At 40.7% G+C, this 21,161-nt stretch overlaps 1 protein-coding gene across 2 annotated transcripts; it reads right to left on the bottom strand.

Annotated features, from left to right (window-relative positions):
* Positions 1 to 644: 644 nt before the first annotated feature.
* On the bottom strand, positions 645 to 20,674 carry ldlrap1a (low density lipoprotein receptor adaptor protein 1a). Of its 2 annotated transcripts, XM_030741190.1 has the most exons (10): positions 20,497 to 20,674; positions 11,382 to 11,524; positions 10,720 to 10,832; positions 10,179 to 10,293; positions 6,523 to 6,595; positions 6,228 to 6,323; positions 3,943 to 4,073; positions 3,569 to 3,603; positions 3,221 to 3,252; positions 645 to 1,866 (listed from the first exon to the last, which is right to left on the bottom strand). In XM_030741190.1, the coding sequence occupies exons 1-10, from the start codon at positions 20,579 to 20,581 to the stop codon at positions 1,820 to 1,822; spliced, it is 870 nt and encodes a 289-aa protein (XP_030597050.1). In that variant the 5' UTR covers positions 20,582 to 20,674; the 3' UTR covers positions 645 to 1,819. The 2 variants fall into 2 exon arrangements, with proteins under 2 accessions (XP_030597050.1, XP_030597049.1); XM_030741189.1 differs by lacking the exon at positions 3,221 to 3,252.
* Between the last annotated feature and the right edge of the window lie 487 nt (positions 20,675 to 21,161).

Below are 21,161 nucleotides of genomic sequence, written 5' to 3'. Positions count from 1 at the left end.
GTCTTTAGCTGTTATTGTCTTTTAAGTGTTCGTGCCTATAGCATCTGTCTCTTTTTTTTGATGGAGAGGAGACTTTTGCTTGGCTGTTTTGTTTTTTCTTGTACTGTGCACGCTTTCATCAAACTTACAGAGAGTGGAGACAGAGCTGGAGGTCCCTTTGAGGAAAGACTGTTAAATAATGCAGGTGGTTAAGTAAGCTTGTCGGGACGAATTGTAAAAAAGCCCCTGCTTCACTGAGCCAGAGCCTGTTAGAGAGAGAAAAGAGGGGAGACCGCGTGACTTTCAGCCCTCCAGAGTCCTGCTCATACACACGGGTCGAATACAGAACGTGGCGAGGAACGTGTGTGGGTCTGATGGGGTAGCCAGACAGGTCCAGGTGTCCTCTCTCCCTGATATTATGTCCTCTTGGTGGTTTATGGAGCAATCTGACACAAAGTATCCTTTCCTCTTTATGACAAACCCTCTCAGAGCTAATAAAGTTGCATTTATTGACCTACACTGTCACTTTGAATCCAGGACAACAGGCTTATTAAACAGAATTAGACATCAGTGCATGGCAATGGAGAGCGCACACGACCGCCTTGGTCCAGAGCTGAAGATGTGACCAGCATCAGATGCTGCTAAAAACTCAAAGAGCAGTCATCTCAAGTATACCGGGCAAGCTTCATTTCATTTGACAGTACGGGGCTGCCCCCTGGTGCTCATACATAAAATGACACCTTCATTTTGTATCCATGTGATAATGTAAAGAACCTGAATAGACAGAACTAAAAAAAAAAACAGAATAACTAATTGGACCTCACGAACTGTCACACTTCCAGTGATATGTCCAATTATTTAATTCTACTTTTCTATAAGTGAATCTAGCCAGTGTAATCTTACCAAACCTACATGAATATACCAAAGGACTACTATAAATATGACATATGCATGATTACATTTTATTTCTATACAACACTGGAATATTCCACAGCGAAATGAAACCTGGACTTCATTCAACACCGTTACACTGCTGCCCTGAAAAAGCAAAGCCTGTAACATGTCCTAAATGAGTCACTGGAAGATTTCATATAAATACAAGTGCAATGATTTTTCAGATTACAGACATAAAACAATTTTCATTTTTGCATCCAAGGCAGATTTCACTTGAACATAGGGAACAGCTGATTGTCCTGCCGTTATTAAGGCCTGGTGTTACTGTCTGTACATCAGTCTAAATTAATAGTTACTTCATCCACACACACACACACACACACACACACACACACACACACACACACACACACACAAATAATTCAACTATAAATTAGAACTAAACACATACAGAACACTGATTAGGATGCCACAAACCAGAGAAAAAGGAAAAAAGTAAACAAAGGAGAACAAGTGCTGACAGAAGAACATAAGTTAGTAGTGATGCTGTGCAGAGTAATATGGGAGGAGATGCGACAACATTCAAAGGTGTTATTATTGCTTTGGTGCACAGGGGCAGTGGCCTGTGCTGTTTCCACAAAGAAGGATTTGCTCATGCGAAGAGTACAACAACAAGGTGAAGAGGCCAAACTCCATCTCACAGCTCACAACACTTAATTCCCTTGCTGATGTACGGTAAACGCATCTTAAATCTTAAATACACACTGATAGCTGATTAATTCATGGAAAGACAGCCCCCAGCCCTCCTCCTCTTAGTTGTCGCCTCTCTCCCTGTGGTGCAGTAGTGGTCAGAAGCCCAAGAAGTAATCTTTAAATGCGCTGACAGTGTTGTGAGTGTTCCCATTGGTGCTGTCCCAGTCGAATTCAGTGAGCCAATCCTGGGGCGTCACCCCAATGTCCAGGATCTGGGAGTTAGTACGTGACACTGCCAGTCTGAGAAACCAGAGCAAGGAAAGATTAATGACCATCAACTGTCAACAACAGTTCCCCTTCTAAAGAACGTAAATAAGCAGAAATTCTTCTACTTTGTGTGAACCAATTCCACGAAAAGTCCAAAACCAGCAATGTGGTAGCCTCTCTCTTAATAAAATTCAAATCACAAATAAAAGAGCTTTTTTTTTTTTAAACCAGCAGCTAAATAATGTCCTGAAACAGCTTTGTGCTGCAGTTTTTAGCAGAGCTTACAAAAGACAAAGGACATAATCCTGAACAAATGCACCAAAACTTTTGGATCCATGAGAAACATTCTTCAGTTCATTGTTGGTTTTGGTCTTTTTAATGTGACCATGTTCAGCTCAACAGTCAGGGTTGTGCTGAACACGGTCTAAACTATCAACAGAACTAAACAGGAACCAAAAACTGACTTGATAAGACAAAATGTGATTTTTGCTCCACAAAAGGCTGATGAACAAAACTGGGATTAAAACTGAACTCCAACATTTCCAGATTGAGTCATAAAAGGGGGAACTTCCCCAGGTGGCTCAAACACAATGAAGTCAAATAAACTGGAAGACACAAGAAGACAGCAGCTTATGTAAATACCACTGGGTGAAGAGAACTAGCTGTCATTCCATTTCCTACTCTTTTAACCCCACCCCCCCTCCAAAAAAAAACAAAAAAACCCTCAGGGCTTAATAGCAAGAAAAGCTGTCTCAACTCCTGGCATTCAGTTTTGTACTGATTTCAATTCACTGCAGCTCAGCTTCTCAGACTCATTTATGTAACTACACCCTCAGTCTGTTCTAATTTGGCTCCCTGCATTTGGCTGAAGCACCCCTTCCTCTTGGGGATAAAAATGTCTATGCAGTGCGGGTAGAGGTCAGTAGGATTACTTCAAGACATTAACTTCATTTTAACTGCGGGATCAATGGTGTTGATCCATAAATGAGTTCAAATGACCCACTGCTCCACTTTTAGACCGGCGACACAAACACAGGAACTGCTCAACAAAAGCCCGCTGTGTGAAGTGGTGGTCACATCATCCCCACGGCTTCAGTCAAATCAGAGAGGAGGGTTATCAGACAGATAAAGGTAGTTTGTGGTGATGATGAAATGCGTGGAGAGAATAATATTTTTTTCATTTTGACTGTAATTCAATACTTTGAGTCAGCTGAACGCTGCCAACAACAAATGCGTTTGGGAGGCAATAAAAGATGTTTCACGCTAAGCGACTAACGTTTCTGACCTATAATCTGTTATTGGGTTTGGAGGTGATTGAATGGAATGATGTCAGGTTAGTAGTTGGGACTACCACTCTAAGGCTTGTGACAGTAATGCTCAACTTTACCTGGAAATGAACCATAGCTATCCAGAGCACAGCTGGAGACACAAACACACAGCAGATTGAGGACAGTTTAAAGTTCAGCTAGGAAATCAATTCTCACCAACTCTGTAGCCTCTATTGAGATTATCCCTTCATTTATATTTTTATATTATCAGAGACTGGAGGGTTTATAGTCTGCAGTATGCTGAAATCACCAGCAAGTGGCGACATAGAGCCAAGCAGTATGAATGTGAACTACAGTACAGAGGCAGATTTGGGGTTTGGGGGATATTTTACTAGGAACAAGCAGTAAAGAAAATCACAGGGGATTAATTTCAGATTATCTGAAGAAGTTATAAACCAATATCTCACCTGGAGAAGGCTTCATCCAAACCATCTTCTATTTCCTGCAAAAAAAAAAAAAAAGCAGTCATTCCTTAAAAAATGTAAGAAGTATTAAATGTGTGTGGTATTGGCACAAACGAGGAACATAAGGTACACGTAAGACCTCTTTAAGACTCAGAGAAATCTCACAGTATTTTTAACTGTACTCAAAGCATTTTGAACATAATTTTAAAGAAAACTTTTTCAAAAAGCTGCAGAACCAAACTGAGCCAGACAACATCCAACTCTCAAACTGAGGATGGTCAATATTTCAGTTGATAGAAAAGTTAAGACAGAACAGTTATTTGTGACTGATTCACTTGTTAACACGGAGCCAAAGCGAGAACACAAGCAGAACGTACCCAGGCAGGATTGTTATTGGTCTCAGAGGTCTCTCTGTGGTTATCCAGCTGATCCTCTCCTGTGTTTCCATTGGTCTCCTCTGCCACATTCACACTGTTCTCCAAGTCCAATAATGTGTCTGTAGCCACATCTAATTGAAAGGAGATGGAAGGACAATCGATTGCTGCTATAGTAACAGCTCATAGTAACATACAGTGCAGGCCCCACACCAGAAAGTAGTAACAGAGGGGCCAGTTAAAAATGATGATGGGGCAAATCATCAGATCATTCTGCTGTCTGTTTCTGCCTTTTTATCGTGACCTCTCTTTCTCATGAGAAAGTTGATTTATTTCAGTAATTCTATTCAACAAGTGAAACTTATAGATTATATTCATTCATTACACACAGACTGATATATTTCAAATGTTTGTTTCTTTAAATTGTGATGATTAGAAATGACAGCTAATGAAAATCCCAAATTCAGTATCTCAGAAAATTAGAATATTAATTAAGACCAATACAAAAAAAAAAAAGGGTTTTTAGAAATGTTGGCCAAAATGAAAAGTATGAGCATGTACAGCACTCAGTACTTAGTTGGGGCTCCTTTTCCCTGCATTACTGCAGCAATGCGGCGTGGCATGGAGTCCATCAGTCTGGGGCACTGCTCAGGTGTTATGAGAGCCCAGGTTGCTCTGATAGTGGCCTTCAGCTCTTCTGAATTGTTGGGTCTGGCGTATCACATCTTCCTCTTCATGATACCTCATAGATTTTCTGTAGGGTTAAGGTCAGGCAAATTTGCTGGCCAATTAAGAACAGGGATAACATGGTCCTTAAACCAGGTACTGGCAGCCTTGGCACTGTGTGCAGGTGCCAAGTCCTGTTGGAAAATGAAATCTGCATCTCCATAAAGTTGGTCAGCAGCAGGAAGCATGAAGTGCTCTAAAACTTCCTGGTACACGGCTACGTTGACCTTGAACCTCAGGAAACACAGTGGACCAACAGCAGCAGATGAAATGGCACCCCAAACCATCACTGACTGTGGAAACATTACACTGGACCTCAAGCAACGTGGATTCTGTGCCTCTCCTCTCTTCCTCCAGACTCTGGGACCTTGATTTCCAAAAGGAAATGCAAAATTTACTTTGATCAGAGAACATAACTTTGGAGCACTCAGCAGCAGTCCAGTCCTTTTTGTCTTTAGCCCAGGCGAGACGCTTCTGACGCCGTCTCTTGTTCAAGAGTGGCTCGACACGAGGACAGCTGAAACCCATGTCTTACATACGTCTGTGCGTGGTGGTTCTTGAAGCACTGACTCCAGCTGCAGTCCACTCTTTGTGAATCTCCCCCACATTTTTGAATGGGTTTTGTTTCACAATCCTCTCCAGGGTGCAGTTATCCCTATTGCTTGTACACTTTTTTCTACCACATCATTTCATACACAGATATATCAGTCTGTGTGTAATGAATGAATATACAAGTTTCACTTTTTGAATGGAATTACTGAAATAAAATCAACTTTTTCATGATATTCACCAGTTTGTCTGCCAGTACACATGAATAAATTAATTACATTTCATGAGTATTACACAGACTGTGCGACTGTGCTGGACTGAGTCATGTAACCTATTAACAAGGTTAAATACCAATGTTACAAACCTCAAGTTTCAAAAGCAAGCAGATTTTCACAGCAACAATGAGGCAAAAAGCGTATTAAGCCTGTGTGTCATAGGGAAAATAACACTTTGACCATGTGACTACAGACATAAAATAATGCTTCTAAACAGTGAGGCCTGGTGGCTAAAACCAGCACAATAATAGCCCAAAGCATCACAGACCCTCGTGTGCCACAGAGCGCTCTCTCTTCTTTAACAAAAACTTATCAGTTGTTTACATTCAGTGGATTTTTTCCAATGGAAAAAAAAGAACTAGACGGGAACGTTTTTGGCCACACTAACACTGTTTTTGCTTACAAACTGGACCACCTACCAGTTTGTGCCCCGTGAACATACAAATATGGGACTAAGGCCCCGTGTGATGTTTGGTATGCGCATACAGAGGCTCTTTCCTTATTTGCCCACAATCAGGATTTGTGAGAAGTTACAACATTTTGCAGGAGGATAAAATTATCAGCCAGTGTATGTGAGATTACAAAAAACTACCAGGTCATTTTTTTAAAACCCAAGATGTGTTTGTAAATATATGCAGACATATAAACTGCATATATAAATACCATATGTGAATGACTAGGTAACAAATGACCTAATGTGGCTACAGCTCTTGTATACGTCACTTTTTTTCCTTTTACCTGTCCCTTTCAAACTCCCAAAGCTGTTTGATCTCTCTGAATGAGAGCTGCTGCTGGCCTCTCCAGCAGAACCGGACTTCACTCTCTTCCCTTTCTCTATCAAAGAGATAAGAGGAGACACACAACACAAACAGATCAAGTCCTTATTACAAAAGAAGATACCAACATACTCTGTGACTCAAGGCTGATGTAATGCAAACACTGATAAAACTCCTGATAAATGAGCCCCACTCCCCGACTGTGCCCGTGCATGTGTCATTTTCAGGACTTGTAAGGAGAAGCATGTGATGCCTACCTTCTTTGGCCACCTGCCAGAGCTCGAATGCTACTGTGAAGGCCTGGGCTACTGTTAAAGCCACAGCCTGAGCCTGGAGAAAAGGAGAAAAACACAAACAGTGGCTTTAAGAAAAGAGAGACTACATTAGTGTTTACAAACCCTAGTGGCACCAACTTAAAGTGAGAGAGGTAGACATTATATTCAGTGTTTGCTGTGTAAGAAAATATTATCTTGATAGTAATGCAAAGTTACATTTATGACATGGGCAGCTGTAAAAAATGGTAATAAAAGATGATCCCATTCCGCAGTAACGCTTTATATTCTGCAAATTACTCAATACCTGTCCACAGTCTGTCGTCACTGTCACATAAAAAAAAAAAAATTAGTCACTTCTGGGTTTGATGTTGCTTTCTGCACTATTACAACTGCAGTCATTCATTCATTCATGCAGTCATTCATTCATTCAGACTAAATGTGGGGCTACGTCTCTCCTGCCCTGCAACGTCAGACTGCAGAAAATACTGAAGTATTAAAGTGGAGAATAAAGGGTTTCATGGTTAGCTGGTGAAATGAAGCACAATCCTTTCAGGCTGACTATCAGAGACAAAAACAAACAAAGGCCCTTAAAGTGCACAACATCCTGCTGTTCTTTCAGCTTTTAGCTTTAGATTCATAGAAAAGGCCTCTGTCACTTTAATATTTAAGGAAATCACAATCATTACTTTACAACTGATTACATTTAAAAATGGAATATTATAATAGCTAATTAACCATGCTGTACTTCACTTGACAAAAGTAAAATTGAACCACATTGTTGATTTGGTAAAATTTTTGCTCTCTCTGAAAGATTTATTTGGGTTTTTCAGCCTAATGATGACCTCCCTCCCTCACTTGCACTGCTATCTGTTTTATCCTCAATTATACTGAAACACTATAAAATACAAACTCAACACTCTCAATCAACTTCAGATATTATGCCTGCTTCATTTGTCATGAAATAACAAGGGAAAGGCTTCACCTGGCCATGAAACCGCTTGTCAGTCAATTGTACAGTTACTGTAGAGCCTTGGATATAGATGATTGTGCATAAGAATGGCTCTAATTCCTAAACAGTTCATGCAAAACTTTTGTTAAACCCTTTGAATTAAAGCTGAAAGTCTGCACTTCAGTCACATATTGATTGTTTGACTTAGAATCTAACAATGTACAGAGCCAAAACAAAACAAAAAAATGTCTTTGTCCAAGAAATTATGGAGCTAACTGTAACTCATAAGCTCACTTTCCCTTCAGCTCCACTGAGTTAGTTGGCTATTTAAAGTGCTTCTAATATACTTCTCTTTATTTTTGTCAGCCCAAGTTTGAGACTACTTTCTAACTGGTTTGAACCAGGGTTATTATAGTTAACGAAAACGAACGAAATAACGAAAACTGAAATTGAAAAAACATTGTCGTTAACTGAAATACATAAAAACTATTATTAAAAGGAAAAAAACGATAACTAATTAAAACTGAATTGTGAGTTTACAAAACTAACTAAAACTAACTGAAATTATCGATAAACTGACTTTCATTTACTTGTTTTTTTTTTTTTTTTAAGCCTTGTGGATTGATATGAAATCATTTTTTCCGCTCTCCAAGTTTAAGCTGGGAGCGCCACAGGACAACTGTGTGAGTGAGTGCGCATGTGCTGGTCCGCAAAGTAATGGCTGCGGTCTGCAGAGAAAGCGGCAGAGTCCCGTATGGAGGTTCTTTGAGTACAAACACCTGCACACGACCACAAGGTAATTAACACACACAATCCAGCTACACAAGCATAAATGCGGACATGAGGTCGACAACTTCTGTAGGTTGTGTACAGAGGCTGCAAAGACCCTGCAGGTTTAATTAGCGAGCATCTAACCAAGCTAGCTCCAAAACAGAAGCAGCTTCAGGTGGTGAGAACATCAGGATGCAGCTGGATTTGAGCTTTGACTCCTTCAAAGAGTTTGTTTTTGTTTAACACCACATGTAGGCGTTATTAATCTGCTGCACTGATGCTGAACTTTATTGTGGAGTTTATTGTAGAATTTATTGAGTTTGGGAGTTCATGTTTTTCTTTGTTTCTCCCTGCTGATATTCATGTGTGTCCTTATTATTACACAAATTTAGCATGTCTTGTGAACAGTTGGTTGTTGAATATATTTCTTTAAATGGTATCTTTTTGTCATTACACAATAGTCACTTTTGCGCCTTGAATCTTGCACCTGATTAGGTATGAAAATACTAAAACTAATACTGAAACTAACTAAAACTAAGCATGAAACCAAAAATAAAAACTAATAAAAACGAGAAAAACCACTCTGAAAACTAATTAAAACTACCGTATTTTTCGGACTATACGTCGCTCCGGAGTATAGGTCGCACCAGCCAAAAAATGCATAATAAAGAAGAAAAAAACATATATAGGTCGCACTGGACTATAAGTCGCACTTTTTTGGGGGGGGAGGGGGTTGATAGAATCCGAGACCCAGAGCAGAAATTCCATCTTGAACGGCAATTTAAAATAATAATGGATTAAAGAACAGGACGAACACGGTTACGCCTACGTTATGCTAACGTAACACATTCAGCTGCATGACGCACAACGAACACGTGTTCGGTATGTTAACGTAACATTAAGTTATTCAGATAACCACAGCATAAAGAACATACTAACGAGTTAACCAAACCATCAATCCATTGAATTCTTCATCCTCGGTGTCACTTCTAAACAATTCCGTACACTCCGTAGACGAAGCGCCGCTTCCTCTTCTGTGTCGCGTTAGTCAGACTCGTCGTCAGCTGCAGTTCCAATTATTCCAGCCTTTCTGAATACCAACAGGATGGTTTGGTTGTCACTGAAGCCCATGTTTTCTTGATCCATCCAATGACTTCCAGGAAAGTTGGGTGGCGCATTCTCCCAGTTGCCGTTAAGCTGTGCTCTCCATCCATCATCCACTGCGCCCACAGGTTACGCAAGACTGCCTTAAAGCTGCAGTTCACGGAGATGTCAAGTGGCTGGAGTATTTTGGTTCATGTGTTATAAATGTCACATATACGTCGCTCCGGAGTATAGGTCGCACCCCCAGCCAAACTATGAAAAAAAGTGCGACTTATACTCCGGAAAATACGGTAACTGAATTAGAGAAAAAAAGTAAAAACTAACTAAAACTAAACTATAATGTAAAATCCAAAACTATTATAACCCTGGTTTGAACAATGAGTCTTGCAGAGCTACTCTCAGAATAGAGGACACAGAAAGGTCATCACAAATATCTTTATAACCACGATGATAGAGGGGAACATATTAAGGAAGTAGAGCATTATCATGTTATCCTGGGAGAAAAAGAGAGGAGTGAGGAAGCAGGTAAGATGAGAAGAAAAGTGCCCTTCTGCTTTTCAACACAAAGGAAAAGCTAGGAAGATGACTGGAGCTTGACTTCTAGGATTTCCTCTTCAGGATGGAGGATGAGGTGCAGGAAGAGCTACGGTGACAGCAAGACACTCACAAGAGGCAGTTACAGGATGAATGATGGGCTTTAACCTCAGATCATCAGGAAGGTGCCAAAGCAGACCGACTCCTCCACAGCCACAGAGAAAGACATACTAAACACTGATTTTGAATTAAAAAGCTAATACACATGCTCTAAACTCACCACTTTCCTCTTTGAGCAGAGATAGGCGTGGCACTCCAGAGTTCCATTCAGGGTGTTTTGTGCGATATAAGCAAAGACTTTATCGTGCAGTTTGTCCACCGTGCAGTAGGATATCCTGCAGACCAGGAGGGACGGGTTAGACAAACAGCACACAGAAACTCTTTTTCACAGACACAGTGCCGCTTCTGATACAACTTCTGTTGTGATGCCAGTTCTGGCAAAGGTTTGAGACCTGAAGGTTACACTGCACAATACAGCAGAGCAGAACCTGTCAATCTTGTAGCCCCTCCCATAGCCACATATGTCAGTGGTTCCATCTTTGGGCCAAGTCATTTTGTGGTCTAGTTATGAAAATGGTTCTAGATTAGGTACCAGCACTGTGTGGGGTAATGGAGGTCAAGCAGAGTTCACAGGGTCATTAAACAATGTGAAGACCTTATAGAGAAACACACATAAACTAGGAACTAGCAGCTTCCTACACACAACAATACAGTTTAAAAAGGAAACCGTGAGACTGAAACCTCAGCTTGCCTATACATACCTGTATATGGAGACATTTTCCAGGAGCTTATTTGTTGAGCTGTCATGTACGACGACTCCCTGAGGAGAAATCATGAAAGCAACCTTCTGAGGTTTCTTCCCACTGGCTTTAGCCTGTCACAGGAAAAATAATACAACAGAAATTAATGATCGAAAGTATTATGACAGAGACGCAAAACATTCACACACTGCTTGCACAGACTACTCAACCGTGCTTGCTTTTGGACAATGTCTATTTCTGGCCGTACGCTGGAGACAACATTGTACATTATTAATCACAAGACACTTTCAAAAATCCCCCGGCATTTACTGCTCATCTAGATTTAGTATGCTGGAGTATGGAAACGGGTACAGTAAGATACAGAGAGCAGCTTTATACCAAATTTGATGCGCAGTTTATAAACATACACACGCTGGTAAAATCCTAAATGTCAGTGTATTCTGAAATGTAACAAATCTCAACAATGCAGAGGTTCAAATTTAACTAAAAAGGTGACAGTCGCTTATGTGGTAGAAAAATCATGTAAGCCTCAAGTTATGAAGCCTCTTAAAAACCACTGGAACCCCCCCCCCCCAACATCTCCATTGTTGATTTTGGCAGGAAGTCAAAGCAGAGCAGTGAAAAGTGGACATAATGTAAACAGTGAGTGAGTGAGCTCTGACCGTGGCAACAATCCTCTTTACAGCAGCTGCTGACAGCTCCTCTCCTTTGGGCTGGTCCACCAGTGTCATGCCGAGATGTCGAAGGTTAAAAGTCATGCCCTCCAAGACGGTCTCCCGTGTGTCTGTCCAGTTCTCTGGGAGCTCTACAGAGAAGACGAGAAGTAGCTGATAACACTGATCAACTGTAAGGATGTTCTTGTCAAGCTGCAAACATCAAATATTTATCTGCTTTTTTCCCATGGTTCATGTTCCAAAATAAATAAGTGCAACATTCAAAGACTTTGAGAAAAACACAAATCAGAAGGAATGTAAACAGTCTTGAACTTAAAGTTGAGCCATTTCATGTTCTCCCTCACTGAAGTGGAAAAGCAAAACAGGGTATCTAGGTCAGAAGTACTGGGGTGTAAAGTAAATATATCATCTTCCAAATAGCTTATAGGACTTGACAATAAAAAAAAAGCAAAGAGTAAGGAGCAAGTGTACATGCACTGTGACACACTGTGATAAGAGGAAAGTGTGGTAACATCAGTGATCTCTCCAACACATCAGCGTACGTCTTTCTCAAAGTGCATTACTGTCTCGATTTTCAGCTTTCACTGAAAAAGTCTGTTTAAAGTGTAACTGCTGAAGGAACAGCTGCGACCTCCTGGTGGCTTCTTTCTTTCTTATCAGGTTTTGCGCGGTGCTGGCCGGCCCTGAACCTCTAACACTGTTTACAGTTTCATCAGAGAAAAGGGGGGAGGTGAAGGAAGGCAAGAGTGGGGGGGGGGGGGGGGGGGGGGGGGGGGGGGGGGGGGGGGGGGGGGGGGGGGGGGGGGGGGGTGTTTATACCTAGAATTTCACGCTCCTAGCATTTTCCTCCTTTGGGATCCTGGGGAACAACTGACCCTGGTGCCAAGTGACTCCTCAAGCAACTTTGAGGAGAAAATGATCACTTGCTCCCTAATAAATCCCACCCACTAACAGGTGCCATGATGAAGAAATAATCAGTGTTCTTCAATTCACCAGCCAGTGTTCATAATGTTATGCTTGATCAGTGTATGTTCACACACAGAGTTTGAATCAAGACTGCACACTGTCAAGCTGGACCAGCAAGAAGAGCTTTAAAGGGGGCCTAATATGCTTTTCCTGATTTTCTGTCACATGTACACTGCTATATTAATGGATGTTCATATTATGGCCAAAGTTTCACATAATGAAGTCAGCTTATGTTAAGTAGTGAGGTAAAATCTCATGCTGCTGCTGTCATCAGGCTATTATTTACAGTTTTCCAAAATGCCAGAAGCCACAAAATGCTCAGAATCACAATTAAATTGTATGTAAAGAAAGAAAGAAAAAAAAAAAAAAAAAAAAAATCGATAGAGAGAAATGGGGGTGTGGCTGTATACAAATGGTATACAGATTGCACTGAGTCTGATTTACTAACATATACACAGTGGTTAAGAACCAAATAGGTCAGTTTGCACATTTCACAAACTTCACCAACTGACATATTTTAATTACAAAAAAAAAAAATCAGTGACGTGAACGACTTGAACTTGGTTCTCTGACATGAGCAATGAGATGATCAATTTCATCACAAGCCCCTCTAAAATGTCCAAATGTGGACCTTTGTTACCTTTAAAAGGTGGGAAATATTTGTTAGGCTACATGGACACAAATCAGTACATGTGAGAGTTGATGGCTAAAAAGTTGTGTTCAGGGACATGAAAATAATGTTAGGAAATTTTGTGTTGAGGAACTTTAGAGAAACTGTAAAGTTAGTGTCCCAAAACACAAATCAATAGATTAAAGGCCATGAATATTTCACGACTTGCTGTGACACTTTGTTGGTCCTCCACACAGCCAGACAGAAAACCAGTAGTGTTTCAGAAGCAGAGTGTCTAGCATTAGGTTTATGATTTACTGCCCTCCACATCTGCTCTGGGCAGCTAGACACAGCTTCGATAAAAAAGGAGAGTGCCACTTTTGGGATGCTCCTGATTCACGCTGTGACACATTTACTGTCTTTGTGCGTACTGTACGCATGTATTGTCACGATCAGCTGTAGCAAGCATTCTTTATTCACAGCCAAAGTTGTCCCTATTAAGGTTATCACACATCTTTGACATCACACAGAGCCAAGAGCAGAAAAAAACTTCCTGAAACTGAGCATTTAAGGCAGTCTGAAGCCTTTGTTTCTGGCTTACGTGGATTACTGACCTCATTATGTGAAACTCTGACTATATTTTATATGAGCATCCATCACTGTAAGAAATTAATTATATAAAAAGTAAAGAAAAGCATAATGTGACACTTTGAAATAGTGGGGAATAAGTTTACTCTTGATGACAAATAGGTTCAACCTCTTTTGCAGTTCATCGGGTAAACATTTTACCCGGAGCACATTAGGAGCACGTGATGAAAGAAGTTTGAATCAGGGAGAGTCTGAAACAGTTGAAATGTAACCAGCTCAAACGCACTGGTTACTGTGAAAACCTTTTCTGTGTATCCACTGCTGTTTCCTGTCAACACATTACATCAGAAACATGTAATGTGACCCCATAGCTGATAACTGCAAATACAGTTTTTCATTTTATCTTGAACCATTAAGAAATTTCAAAGCAACACTTAAAAACAAGTTTCAATTTTCAAAACTTTCAATTTACACGAAGAAGAAAATCATCTTTTCAGTGGCTCACTGACGCAGGCTTTTCACTGTGCTCAGGAAAGACAGCGCTGGACGGCTAACATGAAGCTTGTAATAAAGTAGCTCCATCAGTTTTCACTTTGTTCCACCAGCAACAGCGAAGGTACCAGGCACCACTCAGCCCAAGAATGTGGAGGCCTTTGAGGATAAAAGGTCAGCAACCGCTACACAGCAGAGGAAACAGCTGTGTGAATGAGACCAAGTAAAACCAGGTGACCTTCTAATGAAAACTTACCATCTGTTAGTGGTAAGCAATTACTACCTCGCTTCTCATTGTAGCACTAACAGAAGTGTCTTGATGTAAGGAGAGAGAGAGAGAGAAAAAAAAAAAAGAAAAAGAGAAACCCTGAAAGAAATGGAAGACAAAGCCACAATTTCAGCTCTGTAGATATCCATTACATCCAACACTGATGGATGAGTACCCATTTCATGTGTCTAAGTGCAAAATAACTCTTGGTTGCAAACTGTGACAACAATGGTGCTGATCCAAAAAGGTCCAATTGACAGGCAATTTGCATCCTGGCTGATTTGTGTGTCTACACCAAACACTGGATCACTGGGGAAACCGCCAACTGTGGTCCTACAACTTAGGACCCCTCCAGCACTCGGTGCCAAATGATCTTTTACCCAGTCTCTGCTGCCATTTCACTTTCCTCCAACTTCACTATCTACGCCTGCACGGCTCTGAAATTATGATGCACAGAGTCCCAAATTCATTGGAGTTTGTGTTTGGGATTCTAATGATGTGGGGAAACACATTAGTGAGAGCGCGTCAATTTGGAAGTCTCTGCAGATGGACAGTTAAGTAAATTAGGGGCAGAACGCCTCTGAAATGCTTATCAGTGAAAGACCTGATGTGCCAAACAAGCTCTTTAGATCTAGAGAAAATAAGGTGAGATAAATTCTTACTGCATTCTCATCACTTTTAGAAAAACAACACTTCATTTTTTTTTCTCCCCCTAAAGAAAAACGAGCCCACCACACACTGAGGATGAATTTGAATTTGTTCAGCTTTCTGCCCGTCACATCTACCAACCAGGAAAACTGCAAACCACAGCTCCTAACCCAGTTACACACATTAAAGCTCATCTAGTCTACCATGTTCATATAAGTTCATTTTGAGAGGATTATGTTGTAAAAAGATAGAAAACAAGCAACAAGACCCGTAACCGATCGGGATATCCTCCCATGATTAATAAAAATATAAAATGAATGTGGATGTCAGGATAACATTACAGCCCCATTTCATAATAGAAAACCCTTCAGCATACATTAACTTCTGTAAAACTATTTTGACCTAAACTTTTACCCAAATGACGCTGTAAGAGACTGATAGGCTGTGATTATCTTAAAGATAATCACAGCCTTTCTACAAATACTTTTTGGTAACCACATCCTAGAACAGATACAAAAAATGTCCACGGTGAACAAATCAGAGAAAGCACATACTGCACTCTTGTACAAGGATGTCTACTACATAAATGTCTATTTATATAATCTATAACAGGGGTGTCCAAACTATGGCCTGTGGGCCAAACATGGCCCAAACTCAGATTTTATATGGCCCGTGCGCCTTGTCCATACATGTGTTATTTTTGGCCCGCCGGCCCAAGCAATGAATACAACTGAGCATGCAATTCTTCTTTTTAACTCATGGAGGAAGTGTTGTGTGATAGATGTCTGCCAACTGCTTCAAAACCTCAAAAAGAAGAAGACTGAATGATTAACCAATCACAGCCCATGCTGTGTGAGTCCGTGTGCCTTGGGGTGGGGGTCATAGGTCATAGGGGTCATAGGTTTTAAAAAAAAAAAAAAAAAAAAAAAACAGCGCTCCCTTTGTACATCCGGACTTCACTTCAGCACTAAGGGGACATCCCTCCCCCCCGGATCTCGCTGCAAACAAAGCTACAACTTTTCCAAGAGACAAGTGTCACAAATTGAGTCCTGCACCACACACTTCCCAGCTCTGTGGGAGGTCCTGGTTGTCAGTACGAGTGCACAAACGAAACGGTATGCAGCAGTTAGCGCTGGTAAGTTATAGCTCAACGACAGTTTTTGGGATTTTTCCGCTACTGAAAACTACATGTTGATGTTTGACCCTGATGATGCTCCACCTCACCTCCCCCTCTCGCCTTTTTACCGGTGTTGTGCCTAAAAGTGATTTTTGGTATTTGCTTAAAGAAAAAGAAAAAAAAAAAGAAAAGAAAAAAGATTTGCTGTATTTAAACTGTTGTAAATTACTTTTTGGACTATAATCTGTCAAACATATCTCTCATGAATGATATCAATTGATTCTGAGTGAGAAAGAACCCTCCTGTCACAGGTGGAAGCTGCAATCATATTTTGGCAAAGTGATTGAGAGATCTGGCCAAGGAGGTAGCAGAGGGTGCAATAAATATAACATCACAGCTCTATAAAAGATAGTTGATGTGGCCAAAAAGGACCAGGTTGATAATAATGTAGATACAATAACACAGTCATAAAGATACTTGCAAAGCAGATCATTTCTTTATTTATAAGCCTTCATAAATCCTGCTGACTACAATCTACTTACCAATAAAAGCCTAGACATTATACATCAAAAACACATAAAAACATTGGAATGTTCAGCTTGATTGGCTCCACGTTTGCGTGCGCACAGTTTCTCTGTTCTGAACTTAAACAAGACGTGCTTGAGATAAAGACTAAGTAACTCCCACCAACGTGAAATTTTACATATGTGTACAGTGCCCTGGAGCCAGGCCTGCCCTGTGTACCTGTGTGCCCTTCCATTAGTGTCAGTAGCTTATCTGCTGTTCTGTTATCAGAATTACTCAGCAGTATTTTACAGTTTCTGTATGTTATAAATTTCAGTTGGAAATTCTGAGCTTTTATGGTCTACATTTGGTTACTTTATTAAAACAACATTATTATATGCATCTTTGATTCTTTTAAATAATGCCATCGGGGACTGTTGGCCCTTGGGCACTTCCACATTGTCAAGTCTGGCCCTCCTTGAAAAAGGTTTGGACACTCCTGGATAGAGCTGCAGCTATCGATTATTTTAGTAATCGAGCATTCTATCCATCGATTAATCCATCGATTCCATCGATTAATCGGGTAATCAGATAAGAAATACTTTTTCGTATTAACAGTTCATCTGCATATTTTAACTTCCGAAGTACTGCAGTTTTTTGCCGTGTGAAACAAACGGGGTGGATGGAGCAACTACAAAGTTCTCTTTTCTTCACTTGCTGATCAAGTGGTTGATGAAGGACCTCCAGCTGTTTCCCAGTAAAGGTTGAATGGTGGTTACAGGAAAAAAGCTTCTGTTTTGGATGCTAGAAAAACATTTCCTTTCACTCCACCTCTCTATAGTAGTGGTGGGTGGATTGATCCAAATATCGATACCAACATTGGTATTGATATCGATCAATGCCAGTGTAATGAGATCGATACTTCAGCTTCAGTTTCTCTCCTGTATGCAGTGCTGCAGTTTCATCAAAGATGCGAGCTGACTGTCTGTTTGAGTGCCGCTCCTGTGACAGCACAGAGCAGGCACACTTTGCTCCTCCCCGCAGTGTTTTGACGTTATACCATCACGTGACATGTAACATATTTTACTTGGGGAAAAAAAAGGAATTTGTCTCAAACTCCCAGCCCACGGGCCACTTCCAGCCCCGCCCCCAACTTCTGGCCCACGATTTGATGTCAAAAAATAAGACAATTTGGACCTTTAAGTTACTTTTTTGACATTTTGCTTTCCCCTCCAATTAAGAGGTGTTAGCGCAAATATAGCATCAAATATTAAAAAAAGTTAATTACATAAATGTGATGCAAAGCCTGCCACAGCAGTTTGGGATTTCAGGGAGGGGAGACACCAGATGAAAAGGAAAAAGGAGCCCTGAAATTACAATGTAAGTCATAATGAGAGTAACACTGCTAAAAATAATGCAGCACAAATGATCAGCACTATGCATTCACATCAACTGCCACCTGCTGAATCTGCAACTTCAGTCTCTCAGAGTTATGGATAGATTTTTCTGCATGTAATATTTAACTAGTTCTCACAGACATCAAAAGTTCCACTATAGCCAGTTTAGAGTAACTGACACAGAAATACAGCTGCAGAGAAAACCAGTCGTTGGAGATCTGAAGAGCAACTCCCAGAGAAGAAGATTCTGGAAAAAGGCTGTTCAACACAAACGAATGCCCTTCGGGGGGCCCTCGACACTGCTGCGGTGGGTCGGCTAAGGTGACAAAGTCAGGGCAGAGGAACAGACAAGAGGATGAAACCTTGGCTAGCTGAAAATGAGGCAGTCCCTGCGGTGAACTGAATAAGTATCATCTTAATGTAAACGTACAGTGAGAAAATAGAATATGCAAAGATGAGTGGCTAAAGATGAGCGACCAGCACAGATGTGGTGACCACGAATTCAAGCAATGACAGGTGAAATAACCGCAGGCGTTGAACTGTTCTCAAATTTGAGGTGAGCAATTCAAGCAAGTAGCAATGAGAGGAGAGGATACTGGTGATTGACATATGACAGGTTAGTAAATATATTAGAGGGATACTTGGGCAACTGGAGCTTGAAATGCCCAGCGACAAAAGCAATGCGTTATAAGCAAATCACTTCTTGTGTGGACATCCCTTTAGCCTATAGAATAAATTAAATGTAAAAATTCAGCACGGCAGCAGCTAGAATGCTAATATCTAGAATGTTTTTAACAGCCTCATTAAAAGGAAACATGAAATGGGAGTAGGCTGCCTGGGTCCTCAGGTGATCCAGTCCTGTACTGCAATCAGCTGACACCCAATGTAATCAGTACCCCGAATACGTGGAAATGTAGGACGATCCCGACTAAGCCTGAGTCAGAACTGGAAGTCTGGCTTGAATGATATGGGTCAGTGCTGGTGAGGAATGCGTGCCCTGCAGCCAGGTAATCTGTGACCACACTACAATACTTTACTTCTATAACAAGTGGGTCAGTACCTACATTTACAGGAAGATCGTTAATTCCAGCAATAATCAGAATAGCCCACTTCCGGTCAGAATGCCTCCCGCACACACCTCATACAGAACAAACTAGCACTGTGCAAAGGAAGTGTTGGATGGATTACAATCAGATGTACTGCTGACAGCTGTGAAGATGTAACATTAACATCACAGCCTCATCCACTAACACAGTAATATGCTGCCAAGACGTGTAGGAGCCCATCCCAAACTCCTGAGGCACTGCCTTTTTCCTTGTGAGCAACTAAGGCTACACACAATAGTGGAGTGTGTTTATGTGATACACGCAGTACTCTCTAATATCTCTACAGATGTGACATTAGACTTTCTGGAATTTAAAAAACAGTAGTGTGACTTCAAGCCAACAGGCGCAGTGCACAGACTCACCCCCCAGCATTCCTGGTTTGTCCTCTTGGTTACAGGCTGTGGACTTTTTAGGCTTTCGAAGTCACCCCCCCCTCAACTTCACAGGCAGGATCAAGTAAGATTTAGCTTACAAAGTGGCCCTTGAGTCCAACAATGGGTGCCAGAGCCTTCTTAAAGAGCTTTATGTTAATGCAGCTGCATGGGAACGCTCCTGCCCAAGGCAAAGTGCTCTTCAGCAAGAAACTATAATATATATATATATATATATATATATATATATATATATATATATATATATATATATATATATATATATATACACACATATACACACACACACACACACACGTGCTGACGATGACCTCTGAACTTCCTCTGGCAGTGTTGGTGGAAAGGGGGAGGTTGGGATTATCCACAACAAAGCAATGAAGGCAGTTTTTGTACTGTCCACCTGAGTAAAAAACTGTGAAAGTACAGCTTCTCATCTTAAAATAATTCTTGAAACACGTGAATGGGAAGAGAGCAAATTAAAAAGAAAAATCACTATTTTGTGAGTTGTTGTTGTTGCTGCTGCTGATTCCAAAATAACTTGAATTCCCGGAAAATTCCTCGACAATGATGAACCTCATTCCCTCCACAGGAAGAAACCGCTGTATAACAACCCCCCCCCCCCCCCAAAAAAAAAAAAAAACACCAAGCAGGAGAAACTGTTCTGAATGAAGCCGTTTTGTAGCGACCTTTACGCCCTTGGACAAACAAAACCAGTCGTATCGCTAACTACGCACCCTAAAGAAATAAAGCACGTGTGAGACATCTTCTTTGCCACCTCGCTGTGACAGCCGACAGCACAATACGTGATGTTTTTGAGACAAAAGTTTGGTAAAGTTAACTTATACAGACGTCTTAATTTTTCACTATCTGTCACGGTAAAGGGAAACTGGATACAGAAGTACGCAGAAGCAAACTTCGGTTCGGTTAAATTTAAAATTCGTTCCTAAAAGTGAAAAAAGAATAACATTTTATTTTGACGGTTTTCTCTTTAGCCAATTTAACTATTATTTCTTACTTCTGTGTTTGCCGGCACTCCACGACTGTTTCGCCATGCTTGGGCTCCGGATAATAGCTCTTCCAGCCGACTTGAGGGCATCCATGTCGGTGTTTAAAGTGGAGGGAGTCGGTGAAGTTTGCCTGAGTGTTCAGAAGAAATGTTGACCGGACTGCTGATGGGCAGAGGATGGACTTGTGGTGCCTTCCAGTGCAGTCAGATATCCTGCTATTTAGGAGCCGAACAGGGGAGTAGAGCCGCATTTGGGTTACATGGGATATTACGCGGAATCTGAAAATATGCTAAGTAAATAAATAAAGAACGAACGAAAGAATTTATATAAGAAACACCACAAAAAGAAAGAAAGAAAGGGTGCCAAACAAACAATTACATATGACCAGCCCTGTGGCACTGATGTATAAAAAAAAAATCAACACATTAAAAATATATATTAAATAGAGTCGTGGTAAAAAAAAAAAAAAAAAAGAAATTATACTGTCTGACAATTATAAGGTTTTACATATCAGGAAATAGTAAAAGGAAAAAAGTATGAAATCCTTCCCAGGTTCTTAAATTAGGTAAATACAACCCTAGTTGTATGAACATGACATATTACATCATGCCAAAGTTGAACGTAAATGAAGCCAAAATGCAGACAGTGTGTGAGAAACCAAGTAAACTGCATG

The sequence above is a fragment of the Archocentrus centrarchus genome, chromosome 11, assembly GCF_007364275.1.
Source record: "Archocentrus centrarchus isolate MPI-CPG fArcCen1 chromosome 11, fArcCen1, whole genome shotgun sequence".
In the NCBI taxonomy this organism is placed as follows: Eukaryota; Metazoa; Chordata; class Actinopteri; order Cichliformes; family Cichlidae; genus Archocentrus; species Archocentrus centrarchus.
This window is presented reverse-complemented; position numbering and strand designations above follow the sequence as displayed.

Coding starts and splice junctions, on each gene's coding strand:
- ldlrap1a (XM_030741189.1), bottom strand. CDS start 20,581: ATGGATGCCCTCAAGTCGGCTGGAAGAGCTATTATCCGGAGCCCAAGC. Junction 11,525..20,496: donor GAGTGCCGGCAAACACAGAA/GTAAGAAATAAT, acceptor TCTTCTCTGTAG/AGCTCCCAGAGAACTGGACA. Junction 6,324..6,522: donor CTGGCAGGTGGCCAAAGAAG/GTAGGCATCACA, acceptor TCTCTTTGATAG/AGAAAGGGAAGAGAGTGAAG.